Here is a 25,020-nt window from a genome sequence, read left to right on the forward strand (position 1 = left end):
CAAATAAATTGTTTATTATTTACACACCTTTTAAAACTTTTACGCACACAATGATTGTAATAAATTAAATGTTTGCTGCCAAAATATGCTTTTGACAACCCTGTTATTTTCATTATAGGTGCGTACCAGCTTACGAAATTGAACGCTACCGAAAATTTCGTTAGCATAAATAGCAATGCATTTCTTATGGGAATGAAATTTTTCGCTAGAGGTGCATACCGGCCTTTAATTAAAATATAACAAGCTGGTTGCGCTTGGCGTTTCACAAAAAAATGGCTTTTTTAACAGTAGGGATGGCAAATTACTTGCATGTACTTTTTGATGTACCTTTTCATGATGGTTGAAGTGACATTTACGAGTCTGTGGTAACGATGAGGTTGAAATGGAACTTTGAAATGCTGGCAGGGTAGTAGCTTGGAGCGCTATTTAACAGGGAGCGATTTTGAATGAAGTTGGTGGTTGTTGCTTGTTATTACAAAATTAACATTTTATTTTTCCTTGGGCAATTGATCAGCTACTTCTTTGATCCTTACAAACTGTGTGGTCCGCTGTTCGAATCCCCGTCCGGCAAAAGGTAAAATTAAAATAAAAAAAAATCATAAAATTGAATAATTTATTCTACAATTTTTGTATTACAGAAAAAGGTGCTAAGAACTAAAAAATCTCGTGGAAGTGAGAAAGATGTGGGGGAATATACAATTGGCCAGAAACAAAATTTTGAGCATTCAGGTCGAAAACCTATGTTGTTAGCACCTATATTACCTGTTTATTTTCATAATTCATTATGATTGTAAATATATAAATAAATAAATAAAATTTTGAGCACAATATTGTTTGGGAGAATTTTTTTAAGCATATAATATTTTTGGGTGCAAAATGCTTCCAAACATATTATATGGTCACATAATAACATATTGTTTTTTGGAAGACAACATTATTGAATTTGGATGCAAAAATAAAAAATGTTTGGAAATTGACTACCCAAACATATATTTTTTTAGACCAATATGCTTTCAAACATATTATATATTGGAAGAGATCAAACATATAAATGTTTGGGCAATACCCAAAAATGTATATGCTTGAAGCAAAATATGTTTGGGAGTATATGTTACAGAAGCGATTTTTTGTGAGCGTGTAGCTTCTTATAATGTATTTAAATAAAAACGATAATGAAGTGCTGAAAACATAGTTATTTCGCTTAAAATTGTGAAAGTTATATTGGTGAATAATTTTTGACTTTCCAAATGGAATAAAGTGATAGTTTTTCAAATATTTTTCCAGGCACGCTGCCTCCATTGGGAATAAAAGCACTAGCTGATAGACGCTACAACATGTAACTCAACATCAATCTTTTATGAATGCATAAAAATATGTTAAATGTGATGTGATAGTCGTAAAAATGTTATATTTATGAGAATTTATATTAATAAACATCTAAAGAATCGTGTTTTACTTGACCACAATGATTCTTTTACAACTATCTTCATCGCCGACAAGTCGTATCGATGTGACACATTGTAAGATTCTTTACAAACACCGACATTCCGTCCGGAATAACTGATTATCTGTAAAGCGCATAAAATGTATTTGAAAATGTGTTGAATATAAGCATTTCTCCAACACTTGTACAATACTAAACGTCGTGATTCATAAAAGAATCCATAGTCAGACAAGCAAGCCGGCGTGACAAATTGACAAAGTGGTCTTGGAGTAAAGAATGTTTTGTCGTGAGGAATACCATTAAATGTGGAGGAATTACCATTAAACCCGTAATAAATAAGTAATAACTTATGAAATTCTAACTTGTTGCATTTCAAAGTCTACAGCAACATGTAAACTTACAACAAAGAATGAAGTTTCTCTAAATAAAACGAAAGAATAAAATGAAGTTGCTGTAAATGGACATCAAAATCAAACCAACCCATAGAGGCAGCAAAAAAAAAAAAACAATGGAGAAAGCTGCAACGAGTGATAAAATTTAATCATAACAGATTGAAAAATAATACAATAGGCGAAAAGGCAGAAGAAAACATAAATAGAATATAAAAAGGAAATAAACAAAAAACACACTAAAGATTATAATAATACTACTACTGTATGAAGAGATTGTTGAGCTCCGAAAAACGTACTTAGATGTGTGAGTGTGTGTGGATGTTGCAAAATCTGTTGCTTCATAGATCGCCAATATGAATTTCTATCCAATGCTATTGTTTTTTTAGATCTATTTGAGCATTAATTGTCGCATCAGTTTTGATATTATTAAGATACATTTTGAAGAAGAGTCATTTGTAATTATATGCGCGTGTGAGAGTGTGTGTATACGATAAAAAGAAGTGCAAAAAACAAGTATCCGTCAGCAACAGTTGTTTGTGTTGGCATCCTAATTCACGAGATACTTTGCTACTATTTGTAATTTGGCGATTTTCATTTCGTCTAAATATAGAATAAAAAAAGAAGCAACAGTTTTTTTTTCTTGCCGTCTCCTTTTTTCCTTGTTTAGTTAATTTACATTTTTCCTCTGCCACAACAACGGGTCAAAAGCTTAAGATACTTAATGCATTATGGTGTAAAAGAAACGAAAAAAATGCAAATAAAATAGTGTATATAGTTGAAAGCTGAAAAAAGAATTACAACAAAAACAATTGCGAAACAGAAAGAATTTTGCAAACTATTGTGTGAAAGTGCGAAGCTGATTTTTGTTTTTGTTTATCATCATCATCAATTGTTAACGTCACCGACGTCATTATCATTGCGCAAAGTACACTACATAAATTGACAATATGCTTTTGAAGTTTACAAAAACCAGTGGTTCCACTTCATCCACAACAACATCCATGGCTGGAACATATGTAGCCCGGGGAACAGGTTAGTAGTATATTCAAATATTTGTCACTAATGCACTCTACCGCTTTATTCACTTTGGTCTTTCACCACTGGGGATCATCGATTGCATGCATATACCCGTCCATGTATGGGTAACAAATATGATTATGATGTATGGATAAAACTTGATATGGTGTTTCGAACCGGCCGCTAAAAGTAACTGTGATTTTGCACATACACATATAAAAGCTTTGAATAGGTATGTCGTTACAGAATGTCAGGTGTAATGGGCAATGTTGCTAACTTTATAAAATAGCAATGGCTAACAGTTAAAGGCTGTCAATCATGATAGATTTTTATAAATCCCGGGATTTAAAATATAGATTCTCGGTATACCAGGGTTTTCCGGGATTTTTGGGATTCTTTAAATATTTTAAATAATAACCATTTGCAGCGCCAAAATTTGTAAATTAAACCAATTTAGTTTAATTCAAATTTATTAAGAAAATAACATAACTTAGATAACACTTAGTACAACTCAATAATGTGAAGAAAGGAACAAAAACAAATAAAAAGCAATTTCATATCGCTATCATAATCAGCAAAACATTTTAAGGATTTTGATTAGATTAGGTATATTTCCGTACACTTGTGTTAATCCTTTTATACTTAACAGGTTGGCTGATAAGTCCCCGGTCTGACACATAGATGGCGTCGCTAGTATTAAATGCATATTATTTTTATATAGTACCACCTTCAAATGATTCGTATCAAAATTTGACTTCTGTAAGTCAATTAGTTTGTGAGATAGAGCGTCTTTTGTGAAGCATCTTTTGTTATTGTGAAAAAAAGGAATTTCGTGTTTTGATAAAATACTGTTTTCTGAAGGGAAAAAGAAGGGAAAAATGATTTTGAATGACCGTAAAATGTAGTTGATCGAGATAGCAGAGGCCTTAAAGATATCAAAGGAACGTGTTGGTCATATCATTCATCAATATTTGGATATGCGGAAGCTCTGTGCAAAATGGGTGCCGCGCGAGCTCACATTTGACCAAAAACAACAACGTGTTGATGATTCTGAGCGGTGTTTGCAGCTGTTAACTCGTAATACACCCGAGTTTTTCCGTCGATATGTGACAATGGATGAAACATCACTACACTCCTGAGTCCAATCGACAGTCGGCTGAGTGGACAGCCACCGGTGATGTGCGTGAAGATAAATTCCGAATTTAATTAGTACAGACACAAACCATTTTTTTTGCAGAGCTCTGTTAATTAGTTAACAGAGCTTCATAAAGGAGCTAACAGAGCACTGTAAAGAGTTAACAGAGGTATTTTCTGTCCTAACCAATGACAGATTTATTTTTTGATCACCAGGAAAAATACTAAATGGTCTTCCTGACCAATTTACTTTATCTAAAACTAAACCACCCACTTGTGGCATTGTCACTCACAGCTACATCCACACATATGTCTAAAAATTTTGCAGAAAATTGAGTTTTTAGGCAAAATTTTTTGGGAGGATGGGACTCCAGTGGCCATTGTGTCCAAATGGACAATTGTCCCACTATGACCCATACACCATATGAAAGAGCATGAAGAGCTCTATCGATATTTGATAGAATTTTTTAGATCCGCCGGTCAGTTTTGGAGAAAAATCAATTTCTTTGTAAAATTCTGGACAGGATGCCTCCAATGGCCATTGTGGCCAAACGGACAATTGTCCCACTATGACCCATACACCATATGAAAGAGCATGAAGAGCTCTATCGGTGTTGGATAGAAATTTTTAGATCCGCCGGTCAGTTTTGGAGCAAAATAAAATTCTTTATAAAATTCTGGACAGGATGCCTCCAGTGGTCATTGTGGCCAAATGGACAATTGTCCCACTATGACCCATACACCATATGAAAGAGCATGAAGAGCTCTATCGATATTTAATAGAATTTTTTAGATCCGCCGGTCAGTTTTGGAGAAAAATCAATTTCTTTGTAAAATTCTGGACAGGATGCCTCCAATGGCCATTGTGGCCAAACGGACAATTGTCCCACTATGACCCATACACCATATGAAAGAGCATGAAGAGCTCTATCGATATTTAATAGAAATTTTTAGATCCGCCGGTCAGTTTTGGAGAAAAATAAAATTCTTTATAAAATTCTGGACAGGATGCCTCCAGTGGTCATTGTGGCCAAATGGACAATTGTCCCACTATGACCCATACACCATATGAAAGAGCATGAAGAGCTCTATCGATATTTAATAGAATTTTTTAGATCCGCCGGTCAGTTTTGGAGAAAAATCAATTTCTTTGTAAAATTCTGGACAGGATGCCTCCAGTGGTCATTGTGGCCAAATGGACAATTGTCCCACTATGACCCATACACCATATGAGAGAGCATGAAGAGCTCTATCGATATTTAATAGAATTTTTTAGATCCGCCGGTCAGTTTTGGAGAAAAATCAATTTCTTTGTAAAATTCTGGACAGGATGCCTCCAATGGCCATTGTGGCCAAACGGACAATTGTCCCACTATGACCCATACACCATATGAAAGAGCATGAAGAGCTCTATCGATATTTAATAGAACTTTTTAGATCCGCCGGTCAGTTTTGGAGAAAAATAAAATTCTTTATAAAATTCTGGACAGGATGCCTCCAGTGGTCATTGTGGCCAAATGGACAATTGTCCCACTATGACCCATACACCATATGAAAGAGCATGAAGAGCTCTATCGATATTTAATAGAATTTTTTAGATCCGCCGGTCGGTTTTGGAGAAAAATAAAATTCTTTATAAAATTCTGGACAGGATGCCTCCAGTGGTCATTGTGGCCAAATGGACAATTGTCCCACTATGACCCATACACCATATGAAAGAGCATGAAGAGCTCTATCGATATTTAATAGAATTTTTTAGATCCGCCGGTCGGTTTTGGAGAAAAATAAAATTCTTTATAAAATTCTGGACAGGATGCCTCCAGTGGTCATTGTGGCCAAATGGACAATTGTCCCACTATGACCCATACACCATATGAAAGAGCATGAAGAGCTCTATCGATATTTAATAGGGACAATTGTCCATTTGGCCACAATGACCACTGGAGGCATCCTGTCCAGAATTTTATAAAGAATTTTATTTTTCTCCAAAACTGACCGGCGGATCTAAAAAATTCTATTAAATATCGATAGAGCTCTTCATGCTCTCTCATATGGTGTATGGGTCATAGTGGGACAATTGTCCATTTGGCCACAATGACCACTGGAGGCATCCTGTCCAGAATTTTACAAAGAAATTGATTTTTCTCCAAAACTGACCGGCGGATCTAAAAAATTCTATTAAATATCGATAGAGCTCTTCATGCTCTTTCATATGGTGTATGGGTCATAGTGGGACAATTGTCCATTTGGCCACAATGGCCACTGGAGGCATCCTGTCCAGAATTTTATAAAGAATTTTATTTTTCTCCAAAACCGACCGGCGGATCTAAAAAATTCTATTAAATATCGATAGAGCTCTTCATGCTCTTTCATATGGTGTATGGGTCATAGTGGGACAATTGTCCGTTTGGCCACAATGGCCATTGGAGGCATCCTGTCCAGAATTTTACAAAGAAATTGATTTTTCTCCAAAACTGACCGGCGGATCTAAAAAATTCTATCAAATATCGATAGAGCTCTTCATGCTCTTTCATATGGTGTATGGGTCATAGTGGGACAATTGTCCATTTGGACACAATGGCCACTGGAGTCCCATCCTCCCAAAAAATTTTGCCTAAAAACTCAATTTTCTGCAAAATTTTTAGACATATGTGTGGATGTAGCTGTGAGTGACAATGCCACAAGTGGGTGGTTTAGTTTTAGATAAAGTAAATTGGTCAGGAAGACCATTTAATATTTTTCCTGGTGATCAAAAAATAAATCTGTCATTGGTTAGGACAGAAAATACCTCTGTTAACTCTTTACAGTGCTCTGTTAGCTCCTTTATGAAGCTCTGTTAACTAATTAACAGAGCTCTGCAAAAAAAATGGTTTGTGTCTGTACTAATTAAATTCGGAATTTATCTTCACGCACATCCACCGGTGAACCATCGCCGAAGCGTGGAAAGACTCAAAAGTCGGCTGGCAAAGTAATGGCCTCTGTTTTTTGGGATGCGCATGGAATAATTTTTATTGATTATCCTGAGAAGGGAAAAACCATCAACAGTGACTATTATATGGCATTATTGGAGGTCGAAATCGCGGCAAAACGGCCCCACCAAGACAACGCACCGTGCCACAAGTCATTGAGAACGATGGCAAAAATTCATGAAAATGGGCTTCGAATTGCTTCCCCACCCACCGTATTCTCCAGATCTGGCCCCCAGCGACTTTTTCTTGTTCTCAGACCTCAAAAGGATGCTCGCAGGGAATAAAATTGGCTGCAATGAAGAGGTGATCGCCGAAACTGAGGCATATTTTGAGGCAAAACCGAAGGAGTACTACCAAAATAGTATCAAACAATTGGAAGGTCGTTATGATCGTTGTATCGCTCTTGAAGGGTACTATGTTGAATAGTAAAAACGAATTTTGACAAAAAATTTGCTTTTCTTTGTTAGACCGGGGATTTATCAGTCAACCTGTTAATTGTCGACGGACCTTTTGTCATGGCTTTTTATTTTATGATTCACGAATTTCATTTCACATGAACTCATTGGTCAAAAGAGGACCTTATCGTTTACTTCGATTTTTGATGAAATTGTGCTTTTATAGTATACCTCATATATAATAAATTCTAACTCAAGGTGTACATTTGTTTATTAACTCAATTTGTCGGGTATGAAATCTATGGGCCGTCTGCACTGAATGAAGGCTCCAGTTTATTAAAAAATAATGCTAAAAAGCCACAAATTGGAATTAGTTTTTTGGGCTCACGAAAAATCCCGGGATTCACAATAAAAATCCCCGGTGACAGCCCTACTAACAGTCAATTTCACATATCTGAAACGAACGCTTTCGTTCGACTAAACTGCCAAAAAAAAAACAGCTGAATTTCTTAGGCAAAAATTGGCATTTTATTTGGAGACACACATAAAAAATGTCCATCGTAATGGTGTCGTTTGTCAAGAATATCTTAAATTCAAAATAGAAAAATTGTACACTCATTTCTAATATCATTCTCACCTGTTCTGGTTTATGAATTCGCAAAAATTCATTGTCATTCCGTTTGTAACACATCGAAATATTGATCTTAGACCCCATGAAGAATATATTTTCTGGGCCTTGGTCAAATTCTAAGTCGATCTAGCGATCTGTCCAGCAAAAAAAAATTAGAAGTTCTTCTAAAGGTACAACTTTGAAAACACTTCCAAGAATGTCCTCTCAAAGATGTTCTTTATTATAACGATATTTTAATGGGTAATTTAAACTTATTTGTTTCAAACATGTTAAAAACAGAGTAAGAATTAATAAAATGGTTAAATTTATTAAAATTTTGTCAAAAAAATTGCACTATCTATTCTAGAAAAATTAAGAATATTTTAAAAGACAAGCGTTAGAATGCATAAAAAATCATAAAACATTTATGAATTATTTATTTAGCAAAATATCACAAAATTTTTTAATTCACATTAAAAACACTGAATTCGGATGAAACCTTAAAAAGTGATGCAAATTCAGTGCAAGGAGGACATCCGTCCTATGACAACTCCATGTTAAATTAATTGATTCTTCGCCAATTTTGCACCATTTCCGGATCCCAAAAGAAAATTTTCATTGCTTTTTGGCTCCGCTTTTTGCTGCGTTGATGAAATCACGCTATTTTCCGAACGAATCAAGCTATCGCCTTGAAACTGCACACAAAAAATTGTTATTGATGTAGGTCGAATGGTATTGCAATTGGACCATATCGGACCACTTTTAGGTATAACCCCTAATTTAACCGACTTCTAGATTTAGTTTGCAGAGCTTCTTGGAGGAATAAATTTCATTCGATCCGGATGAAATTTGATACATGCACCCAGAGAAGGAATATGATCACCTCAACCATGTTTCGAGAGCAAAATGTTATTTTTGGACGGAGAACATGTAACATGTTTGCGGCAACCATGTTATTTTCTCAAAAAGCATATGCCTGACTTCGGCAACCATGTATATGTTTGCCGAGAAAACAAAATTTTTGCGACAAAAATGTTCCATGGTCACCGTCCAAAAATAACATTTTGCTCTCAAAACATGGTTGAGGTGATCATATTCCTTCTCTGCGTGTGGTTTTAGTTTATGACTTCTAACAACCATGCAAAAATTGGTCCATATCTGAGCAGAATTTTATATAGCCCCCATACAAAGCGACTCCCCGATTTGATGAGTCTCGTAGATAAGCAAATATAATACGATCCTATGGTGTTAGTCTATGGCCTCCAAGAACTATGCAAAAATTTGTCCATATCGGTCCAAACTTGAAATTGAAATATTAAATATTTTATTAAATTTTTAATTCTGTGTACGTATGTATACTTTGCAAAATACATAATAAAATATTTTTTTAAAATTTCATTATATTTAATTTTGGAACAAAACATAATTTTTATCCCATTGTCAAAACACTTTCTTGACAAACTGTATATAAACCGATCCCAAGATTTGATTTCAGGAATTTCATAAAAATGTAAGCTGCTATGAGCACATGTCAAAATTATACTCCAATTTACGTGAAATTTTCCAGAGATAATAGAAGTAACATTCTAATGTCTACGATATGTGGTCCAAGTCGTTTCAGTTTCTTATATATATTTCACTCTATTTAAATTCTCCGGAGGCCAAAGTTTCGTATTGATTTACTTGAATCGGAGTCGAATCAAAATTTTAGCACCACTTGCCAAATTTGATGCAACTGTATTACGATCGGCTAATTTTGCCAAATATTGTTCCAAAACTTACAACTGACCAACATTCTTGGGAAGATCCATATCCTTGTACAATCGCCAATTCAAAGTAGCGAAAATAATAAAAATGCTTCAAATATGCCTTAAACTCTTAATACATCAAACGATGAATAATAAATCCTCTTTTGCGAAATTGCATTAAAATGGCTTTAGCTTTAAATATTTCGCATATTTTTGTTATACCCTGCGCCACACTGTGGAACAGGGTATTATAAGTTAGTGGATATGTTTGCAAGACCCAGAAGGAGACGAGATAGACACATGGTGTCTTTGGCAAAAATGCTCAGGGTGGGGTGGTGGGTTTTAGTCCAATCGACTTCAAATTTGGCACAAGTCTGTGTTTTGGCTCAGAATATATACCTATTGATTTTGGAAGAAATCGGTACAGATTTAGATATAGATTCCATATATATATATATATATATATATATATATATATATATATATATATATATATATATATATATATATATATATATATATATATATATATATATATATATATATATATATATATATATATATATCTCGGTTCAGATTTAGATATATCTCCCATATATAGCTTTCCGCCGATTTACACTCATATGACCACATAGGTCAATTTTTAACTCCGATTTAGTTGAAGTTTTGCACAGGGAGTAGAATTAGAATTGTAGCTATGCGTGCCAAATTTGGTTGAAATCGGTTCAGATTTAGATACATCTCCCATATATTGCTTTCGCCCGATTTACACTCATATGACCACAGAGGCCAATTTTTAACTCTGATTTAGTTGAAATTTTGCACAGGGAGTAGACTTGGCATTGTAGCTATGCGTGCCAAATTTGGTTGAAATCGGTTCAGATTTAGATATAGCTCCCATATATATGTTTTTCTGATTTCGACAAAAATGGTAAAAATACCAACATTTACCTTGCAAAATCGCCACTGTTTGGTCGAAAAGTTGTAAAAATGACTCTAACTTTCCTAAACTTCTAATACATATATATCGAGCGATAAATCATAAATAAACTTTTGCGAAGTTGCTTCAGATTTAAATGTTTCCCATATTTTTTTTACTAACATTGTGTTCCACCCTAGTGCATTAGCCGACTTAAATTTTGATTTTGTAGAAGTCTATCAAATTCTGTCCAGATCGAGTGATATTTAAATGTATGTATTTGGGACAAACCTTTATATATAGCCCCCAACAAATTTAACGGATGTGATGTGGTATCGAAAATTTAGATCTACAAAGTGGTGCAGGGTATAATATAGTCGGCCCCGCCCGACTTTAGACTTTCCTTACTTGTTTTATTTACATTGTGTTTCAACCCAGGGTGTTAGCCGATTTAAAATCTAAGCCAGAGATTATGTAGAATTGTAAATTTTTTTTCCAAATCGGTTCAGATTTAAATCTTTATATAGCTCCTAACAAATTTGAAGGATTTGAGATGGTATTAAATATTTTGTGAAAGTTATAATATAGTCAGCCCGATTTTAGACTTTCTTTACTTCTTTGTATAAAAAATTATTTTTTTAGGTAACATTTTAAAATTATGGGCTTACAATATTTTTTTTTTCGAAAATATTACGACCCTGATGTTTTCGCCCAATTATTCTAATATATATGGTAGTCATCTCCGATTTTTTATCCTCTAGCTGCCTTGAAAGTCTTCATTGATGTCACCAAAAATTATCATTAGATTTCCCTAAACTAAAACAATATTGAGTTCTTTCCACTATACTTTAACGTTACTAAGGATTCACAGCATTCAGGGCAAATCATGATACCAAACAATTTTCATCTAAATACTTCTCTCTCATTCAAGTCAATCTATTTTATTTAGTTTTGTGTATATGTGAAACTATGTTAATCCCATTTGCTTAATGAATTACATTTAATTTGAATGGATGTAGAGGACACAATAAATCTGTATAACAGACGAAGATTAGTATTGTCTGGACCTTTTTGGTTGTTATAAAAATAACACCGTAGCGAAAGAAGTATTAAATTGAACAAATTCATTTACTCATACACCTTCAATGTTTGTTGTTGTCAAAGAATTTTGGGTTGAGGTATTACACAGATTATCTTCAAAGTCATCAACAGGCTGGTTATTGGAAAACGAATTCGAACGTCATAATCAAATGTGATGTGATATTTATAGATATTCCTGTTTATGGTAAATACAAATGATTTTTTTTTTGTTTGCTTTTTGCATTTGCATTAGCCGCAAAAAGAGTCTTACCATATTACCATATATACTAATATAGGGACATTTCTGTTGGCATACCCTACTCGACAGAATGTGGTATACAAACTTGGATTTTCTGTTTGTTACATATGGAAATATTGGTCAATAATAAAGAGAGATTCAATAATAAATGAGAGGTTTAATTTTGCATCACCTGGGGTTTCGGTAGCTATACACGGTTGCTACAGTTGCTAGAATTCTTTTTTTTTACTATTTTCCAACTCTCCAACTAAAGGTTGAATTACACACCATGCGTCAATCCGTGCGTTTATGGAAGGGTTGATTTTTTCTGTTTGCGGCAGATTATTCGAGCTTTCGATTTGAAAGGGAAATTTCAACTCTTCAATCATCGGACACAGAAGAACTTCAATTTCAATAAAATTTTGACATATTAAAATTTTGACAAAATTTGTCTTTAGAAATAAAATTTTAAGAAAACTTTCTTTAGAAATACAATTTTGAGAAAAATGTCTATAGAATTAACATTTTGAGAAAATTTTCTAAAGAAATAAAATTTTAACAAAATTTTCTATAGAAATAACATTTTGAAAAAATTTTCTATAGAAATTAAATGTTCGGAAAAATTTCTATAGAAATAAAATTTTAGCAAAACTGTCTATGTATGTGAAATATGCTTTCGAAATAAAATTTTGACCAAATTTCATTTAGATATAAAATTTTGACCACATTTTCTATAGAAATAAAAAGTTTACAAATTTTTTTATAGAAATAAACAATTGAGAAAATTTTCTATAGAAATAAAAATTTGAGAAAATGTTCTAATCAAATAAAATTTTGAGAAAATATTCTATAGCAGAGCTTCCCAAATGGGGGGGTCATTTTTGGTGGAGCAGGTTTTGTATCATTAAATTTGTTAAAACAACTCTAATTGTTAAGTTCAACAAAACATAAATAATATACTACAAAAGAGCATTCCATTCATACATTTCGAAATGTTAATTTATAACCACAGTGAGAAAAGAATAGAAGTTACATACAATTCTATATATTGTTGTAGGTTTTCCATTATTAGTCGTTCACTTTATTTGCAACGGCTAAATTTCTTGCAACAAAATATCAGAACCAGTACCCACTTTTGTATTCACACATTTTAAAAATTTTGAAACCATTTTCGTCACTTTTAGTCATGAAGTCAAAATATCTGTCTTGCCTTCATGTTGAAACTTTTAAGGCGTACTTTATCGGTAATAGTACCAAATATTAAAAATCTAGCTAATGAAAGGAACAATTGCTAAATTTCCCACTAATTGATAAACTCTTTTATATTAATATTAATTAACATTTTTATTACCAATTATTTAATTAATTATTGTTAATCATGTTTTCAGAAAGGGTTAAAAAACCTTTCACTACCGAAATAAACCTCATGTAAAAAACTTTTATTTTTCTTCTGTTTCTTCTTCTGTCGGTAGTGAAAGGGTTAATATTTATTACTGTTTGTTTGGGTAAACAAAATTTGTTTTGGGTTGGGGGGCGAAACGAAATTGATACATTTTTTGGGGGGACGCGAAGCAAATTGGTTTGGGAAGCTTTGTTCTATAGAAATAAAATTTTGCCAAATTTTTAAGAAAATTTTCCATAGAAATAAAAATTTGAGAATATTTTCTATAGAAATAAAATTTTGAAAAAAGATTCCATAGAAATGAAAGTTTGAGAAAATTTATATAGAAATAAAATTTTAAATTTTGAAAAAATTTTCTATAGAAATAAAATTTTGAGAAAATTTTCTATAGAAATAAAATTTTGAGAAAATTTTCTATAGAAATAAAATTTTGAGAAAATTTTCTTAAATACCAACTTGGATTTTCTCTTTGTTGCACATGGAAATATTGGTCTATATAAAGAATTTTCCAATCAGAGGTTTTATATAGAATCACCTGGGTTTTCGGTAAATTTGATAAATTGTCCTATAAATATAAAATTGTGAGCAAATTTTCTATATAAATAACATTTTGACCAAATTTTCTGTAGAAATAAAATTTTAACCAAATTTTCTATAAAAATAAAATTTTGACAAAATTTTCTATAGAAATGAAATTAAAAAAAAATTTTTTTTTCGTAGAAATTCAATTTTGACAAAATTTTCTATAGAAATAAAATTTTGACAAAATGTTGAATAGAAATAAAATTTTGACAAAATGTTGTATGGAAATAAAATTTTGACAAAATTTTCTATAGAAATAAAATTTTGACAAAATTTTCTGTAGAAATAAAATTTTGACAAAATAAAATTTTACCCATATTAAAGTTTTAAGAAAATTTTCTCTAAAAATTAAATTTTGACAAAATTGTCTATAGAAATAAAATTTTTACAAAATTTTCTATAGAAATACAATTTTGACATAATTTTTTATAGAAATAAAATTTTGACATAATTTTTTATAGAAATAAAATTTTGACAAAATTTTCAATAGAAATAAAATTTTGACAAAAAAAATTTTTTTCTTTAGAAATAAAATTTTGAAAAAAATTTTCTATACATATAAAATTAAGACAAAATTTTCTACAGAAATAAATGTTCGACAATATTTTCCTTAGAAATAAAATTTTGACAAAATTATATACATAAAAAATTAAGACAAAATTTTCTACAGAAATAAATTTTCGACAATATTTTCCTTAGAAATAAAATTTTGACAAAATTTTCAATAGAAATAAAATTTTGACAAAATTTTCTATAGAAATAAAATTTTAATAAAAATTTCTATAAAAATAAAAATTTGACAAAATTTTCTATAGAAATAAAATTTTGACAATATGTTCTATAGAAATACAATTTTGACAAAATTTCCTATAGAAATAAAATTTTTACAAAATTTTCTATATAAAGGGTGATACGGTCAAAATTTGGTCAATATAAACTTGACGTATTTCTTTCAATTTTGCATTTAAAAAACATGAACACCCCTCATTTTGAAGGTGTGTGTGTGTAGAATGTTGCTCCTATTTTGATTTTGGAATTCACTCTTAAGTTGTCAAAATGCCGTCAAAGCAAGAAGAGCAGCGTATGAAACTTTTGCTCGCGCATCGCGAAAATCCGAGCTACTCGCACGCAAAGCTGGCAAAATCGCTAAAAGTTGCCAAAGCAACTGTTACAAATGTAATTAAAGTGTTTGGGGAACGTTTGTTGACAGAGAGGAAGTCTGGATCGGGGGGAAATCGAAAACCGGAAGCCGCTGAGACGACAAAGAGAGTTACCGGTAGTTTCAAGCGAAACCTTAACCTCTCTCTCCGAGAAGCCGCAAATAAGCTGGGTGCATCGTCTACAACCGTGCATCGAGCCAAAAAACGAGCCGGACTATCGACTTACAAGAAGGTAGTGACTCCAAATCGCGATGATAAATAAAATACGACGGCCAAAGCGCAATCCCGGTGGCTGTACACGACGATGCTGACGAAGTTTGACTGCGTGGTAATGGACGACGAAACCTACGTCAAAGCCGACTACAAGCAGCTTCCGGGACAGGAGTTTTATACGGCAAAAGGAAGGGGAAAGGTAGCAGATATTTTCAAGCACATAAAACTGTCAAAGTTCGCAAAGAAATATCTGGTTTGGCAAGCCATCTGTACCTGTGGCTTGAAAAGCAGCATTTTCATAGCTTCCGGGACTGTCAACCAAGAAATTTACGTGAAAGAGTGTTTGAATAAACGTCTGCTGCCTTTCCTGAAGAAACACGGGTTCCGTACTGTTTTGGCCGGATTTGGCATCATGCCATTACGGTAAAAAGGCCATGGAGTGGTACGCCGCCAACAACGTGCATGCGGTTCCCAAGGACAAGAACCCTCCCAACACGCCAGAGCTCCGCCCAATTGAGAAATACTGGGATATTGTCAAGCGGAACCTAAAGAAGACCAAAAAAACTGCTAAGGACGAGCAGCAGTTCAAGGCAAACTGGCTTTCTGCGGCTAAGAAGGTGGCTGTACAAAATCTGATGGCAGGTGTCAAGCGTGAGGCCCGGCAATTCGGATTTGGAAAAGCGAAAGCCTAACTGAATATTTTTCCTGAATTTTATACTAATTTAACTTGAAAAAGAAATTTAATTTGATTTTTTAAATAAACGATTTCACCGATTTACACGCATTTTCCCTTGACCAAATTTTGACCGTATCACCCTTTAAATAAAATTTTGACTGCATTTTCTATAGAAATACAATTTTGACATAATTTTTTATAGAAATAAAATTTTGACAAAATTTTCAATAGAAATAAAATTTTGACAAAATAAAATTTTACCTGAATTTTCTATAAAAATAAAACTTTGAGAAAATTTTCTTTAGAAATAAAATTTTGAAAAAATTTTTTATAGATATAAAATTAAGACAAAATTTTCTACAGAAAAAAATTTTCGACAATACTTTCCTTAGAAACAAAATTTTGACAAAATTTTCAATAGAAATAAAATTTTGACAAAATTTTCTATAGAAATAAAATTTTAATAAACATTTCTATAAAAATAAAAATTTGACAAAATATCCTATAGAAATAACATTTTGACAAAGTTTTCCCTAGAAATAAAATGTTCAAAAAATTTTGCTATAGAAATAAAATTTTGACAAATTTTTCTATAAAAATAAAATTTTGATAAAATTTTCTATAGAAATAAAGACAACATTATAAATAAAATAAAAATTTTGGCAAAATTGTCAATAAATTCGATATCGTTAAAATGTTTTTTCTAAAATAAAAAATAAAACATATCTTTCAGAGAAAAAACATTTTTTCATAATAAGCACAACAATTATTAAAAAAAAGACTTAAAAAAAAAGATTTTTTTTTCAAATTTTGGTAGATAATTTTTGGCACGAGTGGCAATATCAAAACGGACGCGCCTATAAAAAAGAAGGTCTCTTGTCGTTGAGCTTAATATAGAATCAGGCAGCATTCAGTGATAAGGGATAAGTTCACCACTGTGGTATGTTAGCATAATTGACTGAATAGTCTACACCCAAAAAAAAGTGAACTCACAGTGGAAGAAAATTTAGGTTAATTTTAGAAAATTTTAACTAAAATAGTTTTCTAATTGCAACATGTTATAAATAAGTTAATACTTTTTGTCAAACTAAAGAAATTTTTTTAAAAATAATTATTTTTTTCTGTTGTTTAAGAAAATTTCATATGTTGAAAGAAAAAATTGGATTTAAAAATTGTTAAAATGTCTTTAGCGCTGTACGAAGTTCAAGGCAGATACAATTTTAGTAAGATTTACTCATTTGATAGACTTATGAACTCAATTTAAGCAAACTTCTGCCATTTTAGGAAAATATGAACTATTTTATTTTGTAGTAAAATTGTGCACTATATTTGTATACAACTTTTTTTCTTATTTTTAGTTCACGTCATTAAAGTTAGCAAAAAATTATTCAAATAAGGAACATTTACTCATATTGTGCAAAATTTAATTAAAATCAACTAATCTTCATGAACTAAAATAAAGTTCAGTTGGCATTAGAGCCCCTGTTTTCTGGATGTAAGTAAAACTGAAGTATCGGGCTGCCATTATACCTAATATAACCTAACCTATCACTTGGTCAAGTGTCTCTTGTTTAAAGGGAGACAATATTGTAAATATTAAACCGTATTTTCTGAAATTATTCTTTTGTGTTTTTTTCGGACCACCCGAGTTCTATCGCACAGTGGGCTAACATTTCTTTTACGATTCTCAAACGATGTTTGGCTAACAATGCAAATGGATTTTCCATTTTTCACATGCCTGCCAATATGATTATATAGCTTTATTCATTTAAAAATCTATTGCTCACACTATTGTGAATATTATTCATAACATACGTTCACACACATAGTGGAGTGTACTTAATATTCTGCCAGGCTTATTTGTTTGTTCTGATGTAAGTTTACTTTTCACCGATGACCCATTCTCTCTCGTAAGTATATTCCCATTTAGTAATTTCTATTCAAACTAAATCAATTGTTACTTAACAATAATTCCCAAGATGACCTTGAGAAAAGAACTAGTAATGCTAAATGATTCACATATGGAAAAAAAAATGATAGCTATACAATTGAACATGCCCACAATCATTTCCCCTTATATCCAGGTTTCTCATTGGTTTTATTCCATGTCTCGTGACTATGTCAAATTGTGTCGTTGTGCTTTGCTTTTAAAATGCCAGACAGCAGCAGTTTTGTCGGCTGATTTCCAAAGAATTTTGAGAATAGCCAATTGTGAGGAGTATGCATTATCTAGAGGGTGAAGAGAGGAGATATTGCTTGCTGCTGCTTAATATGCATAAAATTATTTCAATTTGTATCTGATTTTGCTCTCAATACTCTATGACGATGCAATTTTTAACGATTTGCAAAGCCATGCAAGTATACCCCCTTAACTCTCTATTGCATTCGTCTCCTTACCAATCTTATGGTATTGGCCTCCTAGAATACTTTGATTAAGAATCATTTATTTGCTTACTCATTATTTAATTGTGAATTAAACGTCTGGTAGAGGGGAAATTATTAATTGGCCTACCCTAGAGTTGCCATTTGAGATGTAGTTTGCCTCTATACAGTAAAAAGAATGGGGGAAATACCTAAACGAGATGACTAAATTCAATGATTTGTATGCTAATGTTATGCAAAATATAAGCAAGATTGGTTTTTTATTTAAAATAATACTTTTTTTAATTGAAATAGAAAATTTGCAATTGGAATTTTTTAAATCCCTTAGAAATCGATTTTTTTTATAACTAATTTGAGATAATCTATGGACGTAGTATATATATATAGTTATACACTGAAAACTATTGATCATCAAATAGGGCTTAGTACTATTCCATTTAATTATTGTAATTGAATTACTAATATATATTTTACTTTTGTTATTTTTCTCATGGTTATTATACACTAATCGATATTTCAGAAAAATTGTTCATGACAAATTTTAATTGAATTTGATGACATGTATTTTTAAAAATCGATTCATTCAGTTAATTTTTTTTTCAACTAACAATAATTCAACTTCTTTAGTTGATGAAATTTTTTAATAAAATCGGGAAAACCATTTCACAGAAAAAAAAACATTTTTTCTGATCACATCACAAAATTCATATTCAATTTCATATCCATATTAATTTACGAGTACATATATGAATTTTTGAATAAGGAAAATATTTATAGTTTTTTTTCAACTGAAATTGCTTCAATATTGCAAATGATACACAGAAAAAAATTTTACGAAAATTTTTCCAATTAAAATCTTAATTAAGTTTTGAAAAATATTCAATTAAAAATTTAATTGATTCAACAATTTTTGTAATTGAAATAAAAATCAATCACACAAATTAATAGTAAAGGGTGATACGGTCAAAATTTGGTAAAATTAAATTTCTTTTTTAAGTTCAATTAGTATAAAATTCAGGAAAAATATTCAGTTAGGCTTTCGCTTTTCCAAATCCGAATTGCCGGGCCTCACGCTTGACACCTGCCATCAGATTTTGTACAGCCACCTTGTCCACCTTCTTCGCCGCAGAAAGCGAGTTTGCCTTGAACTGCTGCTTGTCCTTAGCAGTTTTTTTGGTCTTCTTTAGGTTCCGCTTGACAATAGCCCAGTATTTCTCAATTGGGCGGAGCTCTGGCGTGTTGGGAGCGTTCTTGTCCTTGGGAACCACCTGCACGTTGTTGGCGGCGTACCACTCCATGGCCTTTTTACCGTAATGGCAAGATGCCAAATCCGGCCAAAACAGTACGGAACAACCGTGTTTCTTCAGGAAAGGCAGCAGACGTTTATTCAAACACTCTTTCCCGTAAATTTCTTGGTTGACAGTCCCGGAAGCTATGAAAATGCTGCTTTTCAAGCCACAGGTACAGATGGCTTGCCAAACCAGATATTTCTTTGCGAACTTTGACAGTTTTATGTGCTTGAAAATATCTGCTGTAAAACTCCTGTCCCGGAAGCTGCTTGTAGTCGGCTTTGACGTAGGTTTCGACGTCCATTACCACGCAGTCAAACTTCGTCAGCATCGTCGTGTACAGCCTCCGGGATCGCGCTTTGGCCGTCGTATTTTGTTTATCATCGCGATTTGGAGTCACTACCTTCTTGTAAGTCGATAGTCCGGCTCGTTTTTTGGCTCGATGCACGGTTGTAGACGATACACCCAGCTTATTTGCGGCATCTCGGAGAGAGAGGTTAGGGTTTCGCTTGAAACTACCGGCAACTCTCTTTTTGTCGTCTCAGCGGCTTCCGGTTTTCGATTTCCCCCCGATCCAGACTTCCTGGCTGTCGACAAACGTTCCCCAAACACTTTAATTACATTTGTAACGGTTGGCAACTTTTAGCGATTTTGCCAGCTTTGCGTGCGAGTAGCTCGGATTTTCGCGATGCGCGAGCAAAATTTTGATACGCTGCTCTTCTTGCTTGGACGGCATTTTGACAACTGAAGAGTGAATTCCAAAATCAAAATAGGAGCAACATTCTACACACACACACCTTCAAAATGAGGGGTGTTCAGGTTTTTTAAATGCAAAATTGAAAGAAATACGTCAAGTTTATATTGACCAAATTTTGACCGTATCACCCTTTATCCCAAACACATTTTGCTTCAAGCATATATATTTTCACGATTGGTCCAAACAAAATATTGTTTGTATTGTTCATAATATGTTTGAACCTTAGGGCATACACTGGTAGAAAAAAATTTAATGAAATTTTCTTTGTGTGGATACATTTTTAAGGCGCCAATTGGTTACTTTCATTATTTTACTTGCAGCATACTCTCTAGGTCTCTCTTTCTAAACACATATATGTTTGTAGGCTATTTCTAAATATGTTTTGCATCTAAGCATATTATATTTACAAACATTTTATGTCCCAAACATAATATGTTCCAACATATTAACATATATGTCCCATGTTATGCTAGTTTATGAACATTATATGCTTGCACTTAAAAATATTGTGTTAAAAAATTTGAGTTCCAAACATATAATTTTTACATCTAAACATATGAAAAACAGTCTTTTTCGTCCGTGTGCAGAGAAAAATATGGTGGTAAAAAAGTTAAAGGTCCGGCCTTTTTCGAATGGAATTCTCTTTATACCCACCACCATAGAATGGTGATAGGGGTATAAGTTTGTAACACATCGAAATATCGATTTCCGACTATATAAAGTATATATATATATTCTTGATCAGGTAGAAATTCTAAGACGATATAACCATGTCCGCCCATCTTTCTGTTGTAATCACGCTACAGCTTTTAATAATGGCGCTATCGTCCTGTAATTTGGCACAGATTCGTTTTTTGTTTGCAAGCAGGTCAAGTTTGAAGATGAACTATATCGGTCCAGGATTTTATATAGCCCCCACATAAACCGACCCGCCGATTTGTGGTCTTGGGTTTCTAGAAACCGCATTTTTTATCCGATTTACCTGAAATTGGAAACCTAAAGGTATTTTAGGACCACAAATATGTGTGCCGAAAATGGTGAGTATCGGTCCATGCTTTAGTATAGCCCCAATATAGACCGATCTCCCGATTTTACTTCTTGGGCTTCTAGAAACCGTATTTTCAATCCGATTTACCTGAAATTGGAAATCTAAAGGTATTTTAGGACCAAAAATATGTGTGCCTAACGGTATACAGACTATTCCACTTTAAAAGGAGATTTTTGGGGCTACAAGCAGCCTTTATTTCCGAAATGTTTCATGAGAATGCTTCTAATCGAAATATGTATGCCCAGGTGCATAACAATTTACTGACAATTTATCGGAGAAATTTGTATGGTAACAGAAGGTTTAAAGTTTACGTTAACTTTCTGCAATATGGGGGTTAATCAATATCCTCAAATGTCCTAATTTTCTTGTTATGTATTTTTTACTGACAATACGATATAGTAACTACTCTTTTTTGGCGGAAGTTGTTATTTTCCTTTTTTAGGTCCAAACTAAAATTCATAATTCAAGGGTTTCTTTGTAGGAAAAATATTTTCTTTCTATACCATCCACCAAAATTTGTTCAAAAACTTAAAATTAGATTTTTTATATTTGGTAGATTTTTGATAGAATTTTCACGAAATTTTGGTAGATTATTTTTTAATCAAGTGGCCACCGTGTTGCTAAGACGTCCAAATCTAGGTTCAACCTGCGGTCGGAGCGAAAATATTTTTCAAATTATATTTGTTGTTTTGATTTCAGCTTAAAACTATACGTTGACTAAACTACAAGCGGAGGAAATGTATATTTGTCAAATTTATTTGGGCAAAGCACCATAGACTTCAAGATGGATGGCCGTTTCGGAATTGCCATATTCCTCATCAGCATCCTCTAAATTACATTTGAACCTCCCGAAAAAAGGTTTTCGATAGTCGGCTTTGCCTAAATGCCATAAATTTTGTACAAATATTTCACTTTTCCTTTACAAATTGTGAAAATTAGGTTATTACGAATATAAAAAGTGTATATATAGTATCAATTAAAAATGACAGTCAATTAAAAATTAATTGATCCAATTAAAAAATTAATTGATAAAGGGTGATACGGTCACAATTTGGTCAATATAAACTTGACGTATTTCTTTCAATTTTGCATTTAAAAAACCTGAAAACCCCTCATTTTGAAGGTGTGTGTGTGTAGAATGTTGCTCCTATTTTGATTTTGGAATTCACTCTTCAGTTGTCAAAATGCCGTCCAAGCAAGAAGAGCAGCGTATCAAAAATTTGCTCGCGCATCGCGAAAATCCGAGCTACTCGCACGCAAAGCTGGCAAAATCGCTAAAAGTTGCCAAATCAACCGTTACAAATGTAATTAAAATGTTTGGGGAACGTTTGTCGACAGCCAGGAAGTCTGCATCGGGGGGAAATCGAAAACCGGAAGCCGCTGAGACGACAAAAAGAGAGTTGCCGGTAGTTTCAAGCGAAACCCTAACCTCTCTCTCCGAGATGCCGCAAATAAGCTGGGTGTATCGTCTACAACCGTGCATCGAGCCAAAAAACGACTTACAAGAAGGTGGTGACTCCAAATCGCGATGATAAACAAAATACGACGGCCAAAGCGCGATCCCGGAGGCTGTACACGACGATGCTGACGAAGTTTGACTGCGTGGTAATGGACGACGAAACCTACGTCAAAGCCGACTACAAGCAGCTTCCGGGACAGGAGTTTTATACGGCAAAAAGAAGGGGAAAGGTAGCAGATATTTTCAAGCACATAAAACTGTCAAAGTTCGCAAAGAAATATCTGGTTTGGCAAGCCATCTGTACCTGTGGCTTGAAAAGCAGCATTTTCATAGCTTCCGGGACTGTCAACCAAGAAATTTACGGGAAAGAGTGTTTGAATAAACGTCTGCTGCCTTTCCTGAAGAAACACGGTTGTTCCGTACTGTTTTGGCCGGATTTGGCATCTTGCCATTACGGTAAAAAGGCCATGGAGTGGTACGCCGCCAACAACGTGCAGGTGGTTCCCAAGGACAAGAACCCTCCCAACACGCCAGAGCTCCGCCCAATTGAGAAATACTGGGTTATTGTCAAGCGGAACCTAAAGAAGACCAAAAAAACTGCTAAGGACGAGCAGCAGTTCAAGGCAAACTGGCTTTCTGCGGCGAAGAAGGTGGACAAGGTGGCTGTACAAAATCTGATGGCAAGCATGAGGCCCGGCAATTCGGATTTGGAAAAGCGAAAGCCTAACTGAATATTTTTCCTGAATTTTATACTAATTGAACTTGAAAAAGAAATTTAATTTGATTTTTAAATAAACGATTTCACCGATTTACATGCGTTTTCCCTTGACCAAATTTTGACCGTATCACCCTTTATATGTTACAGAAGCGATTTTGTTTGAGTGCGCAGTAGTAATAATTTTTGTTGTTATTTATATTTAAGACGCTTTTCGAAAAAAAAAAAAATATATTTTCGTTTTCCGTTTCACCCTATTCAGATGCGATGGGAATGATTTGGCGTATCTACACACAAAAAAAAATTTTTTGATTTCAATCACGAAAATCGCGGATTCAATCATTTTTTTAATTGAAATGTCTTCAATCACGAAAATGATAGTATCAATCACCCATTTTGATTGAAAACCAACACGATTTTTAATTAAAAATTTAATTGACTTTTGTCACGGAATCAATTAATTGTGTGATTGAATCAATTAAAAACGTGATTGATTTTTAACATAAAATTCAATCACAGTTTTAATTGAATCAATTAAAATTTTAATTAATTTCGCGACAAAAATCAATCAACTATTTGATTCATTCAATTAAATAATTAATTGAAATTGGCTATAAATTTCGATCAAAAAATTTATATATTGGGACCCCAAAATCGTATTTAGTTTTTTTTTTCTTTTGAAATAAAAGAAAATATGTGTTTCTTGTAAAACATATTTAATATTTTATTATTTTTTGAATTATGCAATAGACAAATAAATTTGGTTCTTGTCATTTGTGTTTTGTTCTACCATAACTTACAAATACGACTACTATCAATAACAACTATAGGGTGAAAAAATAAATTATATAAATCATTATCTTCCTTATAATAATAACCATGTCATCATGTTCCTTCTAATATGTAGATGCGCCTAGATTTCCAATAAATCAGCAGCTTATAAGCTAAATTAGTTGTTTAAGTTTTTTAAGTAAACAGAATAATTCGAATTTAATTTTGTTCAATTAAAAGTTAATTTTGTTAAACATTACCTGCATAGAATATCAAGTTCAATTCTTAGTTCCAGGTTGCAGATTTATAATCTTCTTTTGCAGTTGTAGTCTTTTAGCATAAAAAGGTGTATTAAGGAGCTGGGTAATATAATTTTAGTAACAATTCCTTTCCAAAATTTTCACACATTAAAAACGTCTATTAAAATTTGAACCAATCAAAGACAAAAATAATGGCAAAACAATGAAATATTTGGTATTATGTTTATGATACTTTGCAAATTCTGGAAATAGAAAAAATATAAATGGAAAATACATATTTTTATTATTTTCGGATATTTTTCATATTTTTAAATCCAAAAGAAAGAACTTTTTTACCATTACATAATTCAGCTCATTAGT

At 32.7% G+C, this 25,020-nt stretch overlaps 1 protein-coding gene across 3 annotated transcripts in view; it reads left to right on the forward strand.

The window, feature by feature from the left end:
• Positions 1-1,709: 1,709 nt before the first annotated feature.
• Positions 1,710-25,020, forward strand: part of NFAT (nuclear factor of activated T cells 3) — a 218,097-nt gene continuing 194,786 nt past the window's right edge. Inside the window, exons 1-2 of one of the 3 annotated variants that reach the window (XM_075302603.1) lie at positions 1,726-1,783; positions 2,504-2,868. In XM_075302603.1, coding sequence (XP_075158718.1) covers positions 2,784-2,868 — 85 coding nt within the window. In that variant the 5' untranslated portion in view covers positions 1,726-1,783; positions 2,504-2,783. Of the gene's footprint in view, positions 2,869-25,020 lie in introns of all 3 variants that reach the window. The other 2 variants (XM_075302604.1, XM_075302602.1) reach the window with 2 other exon arrangements.

This window comes from Haematobia irritans, chromosome 3 (genome assembly GCF_050003625.1).
Source record: "Haematobia irritans isolate KBUSLIRL chromosome 3, ASM5000362v1, whole genome shotgun sequence".
NCBI classification, from domain to species: Eukaryota; Metazoa; Arthropoda; class Insecta; order Diptera; family Muscidae; genus Haematobia; species Haematobia irritans.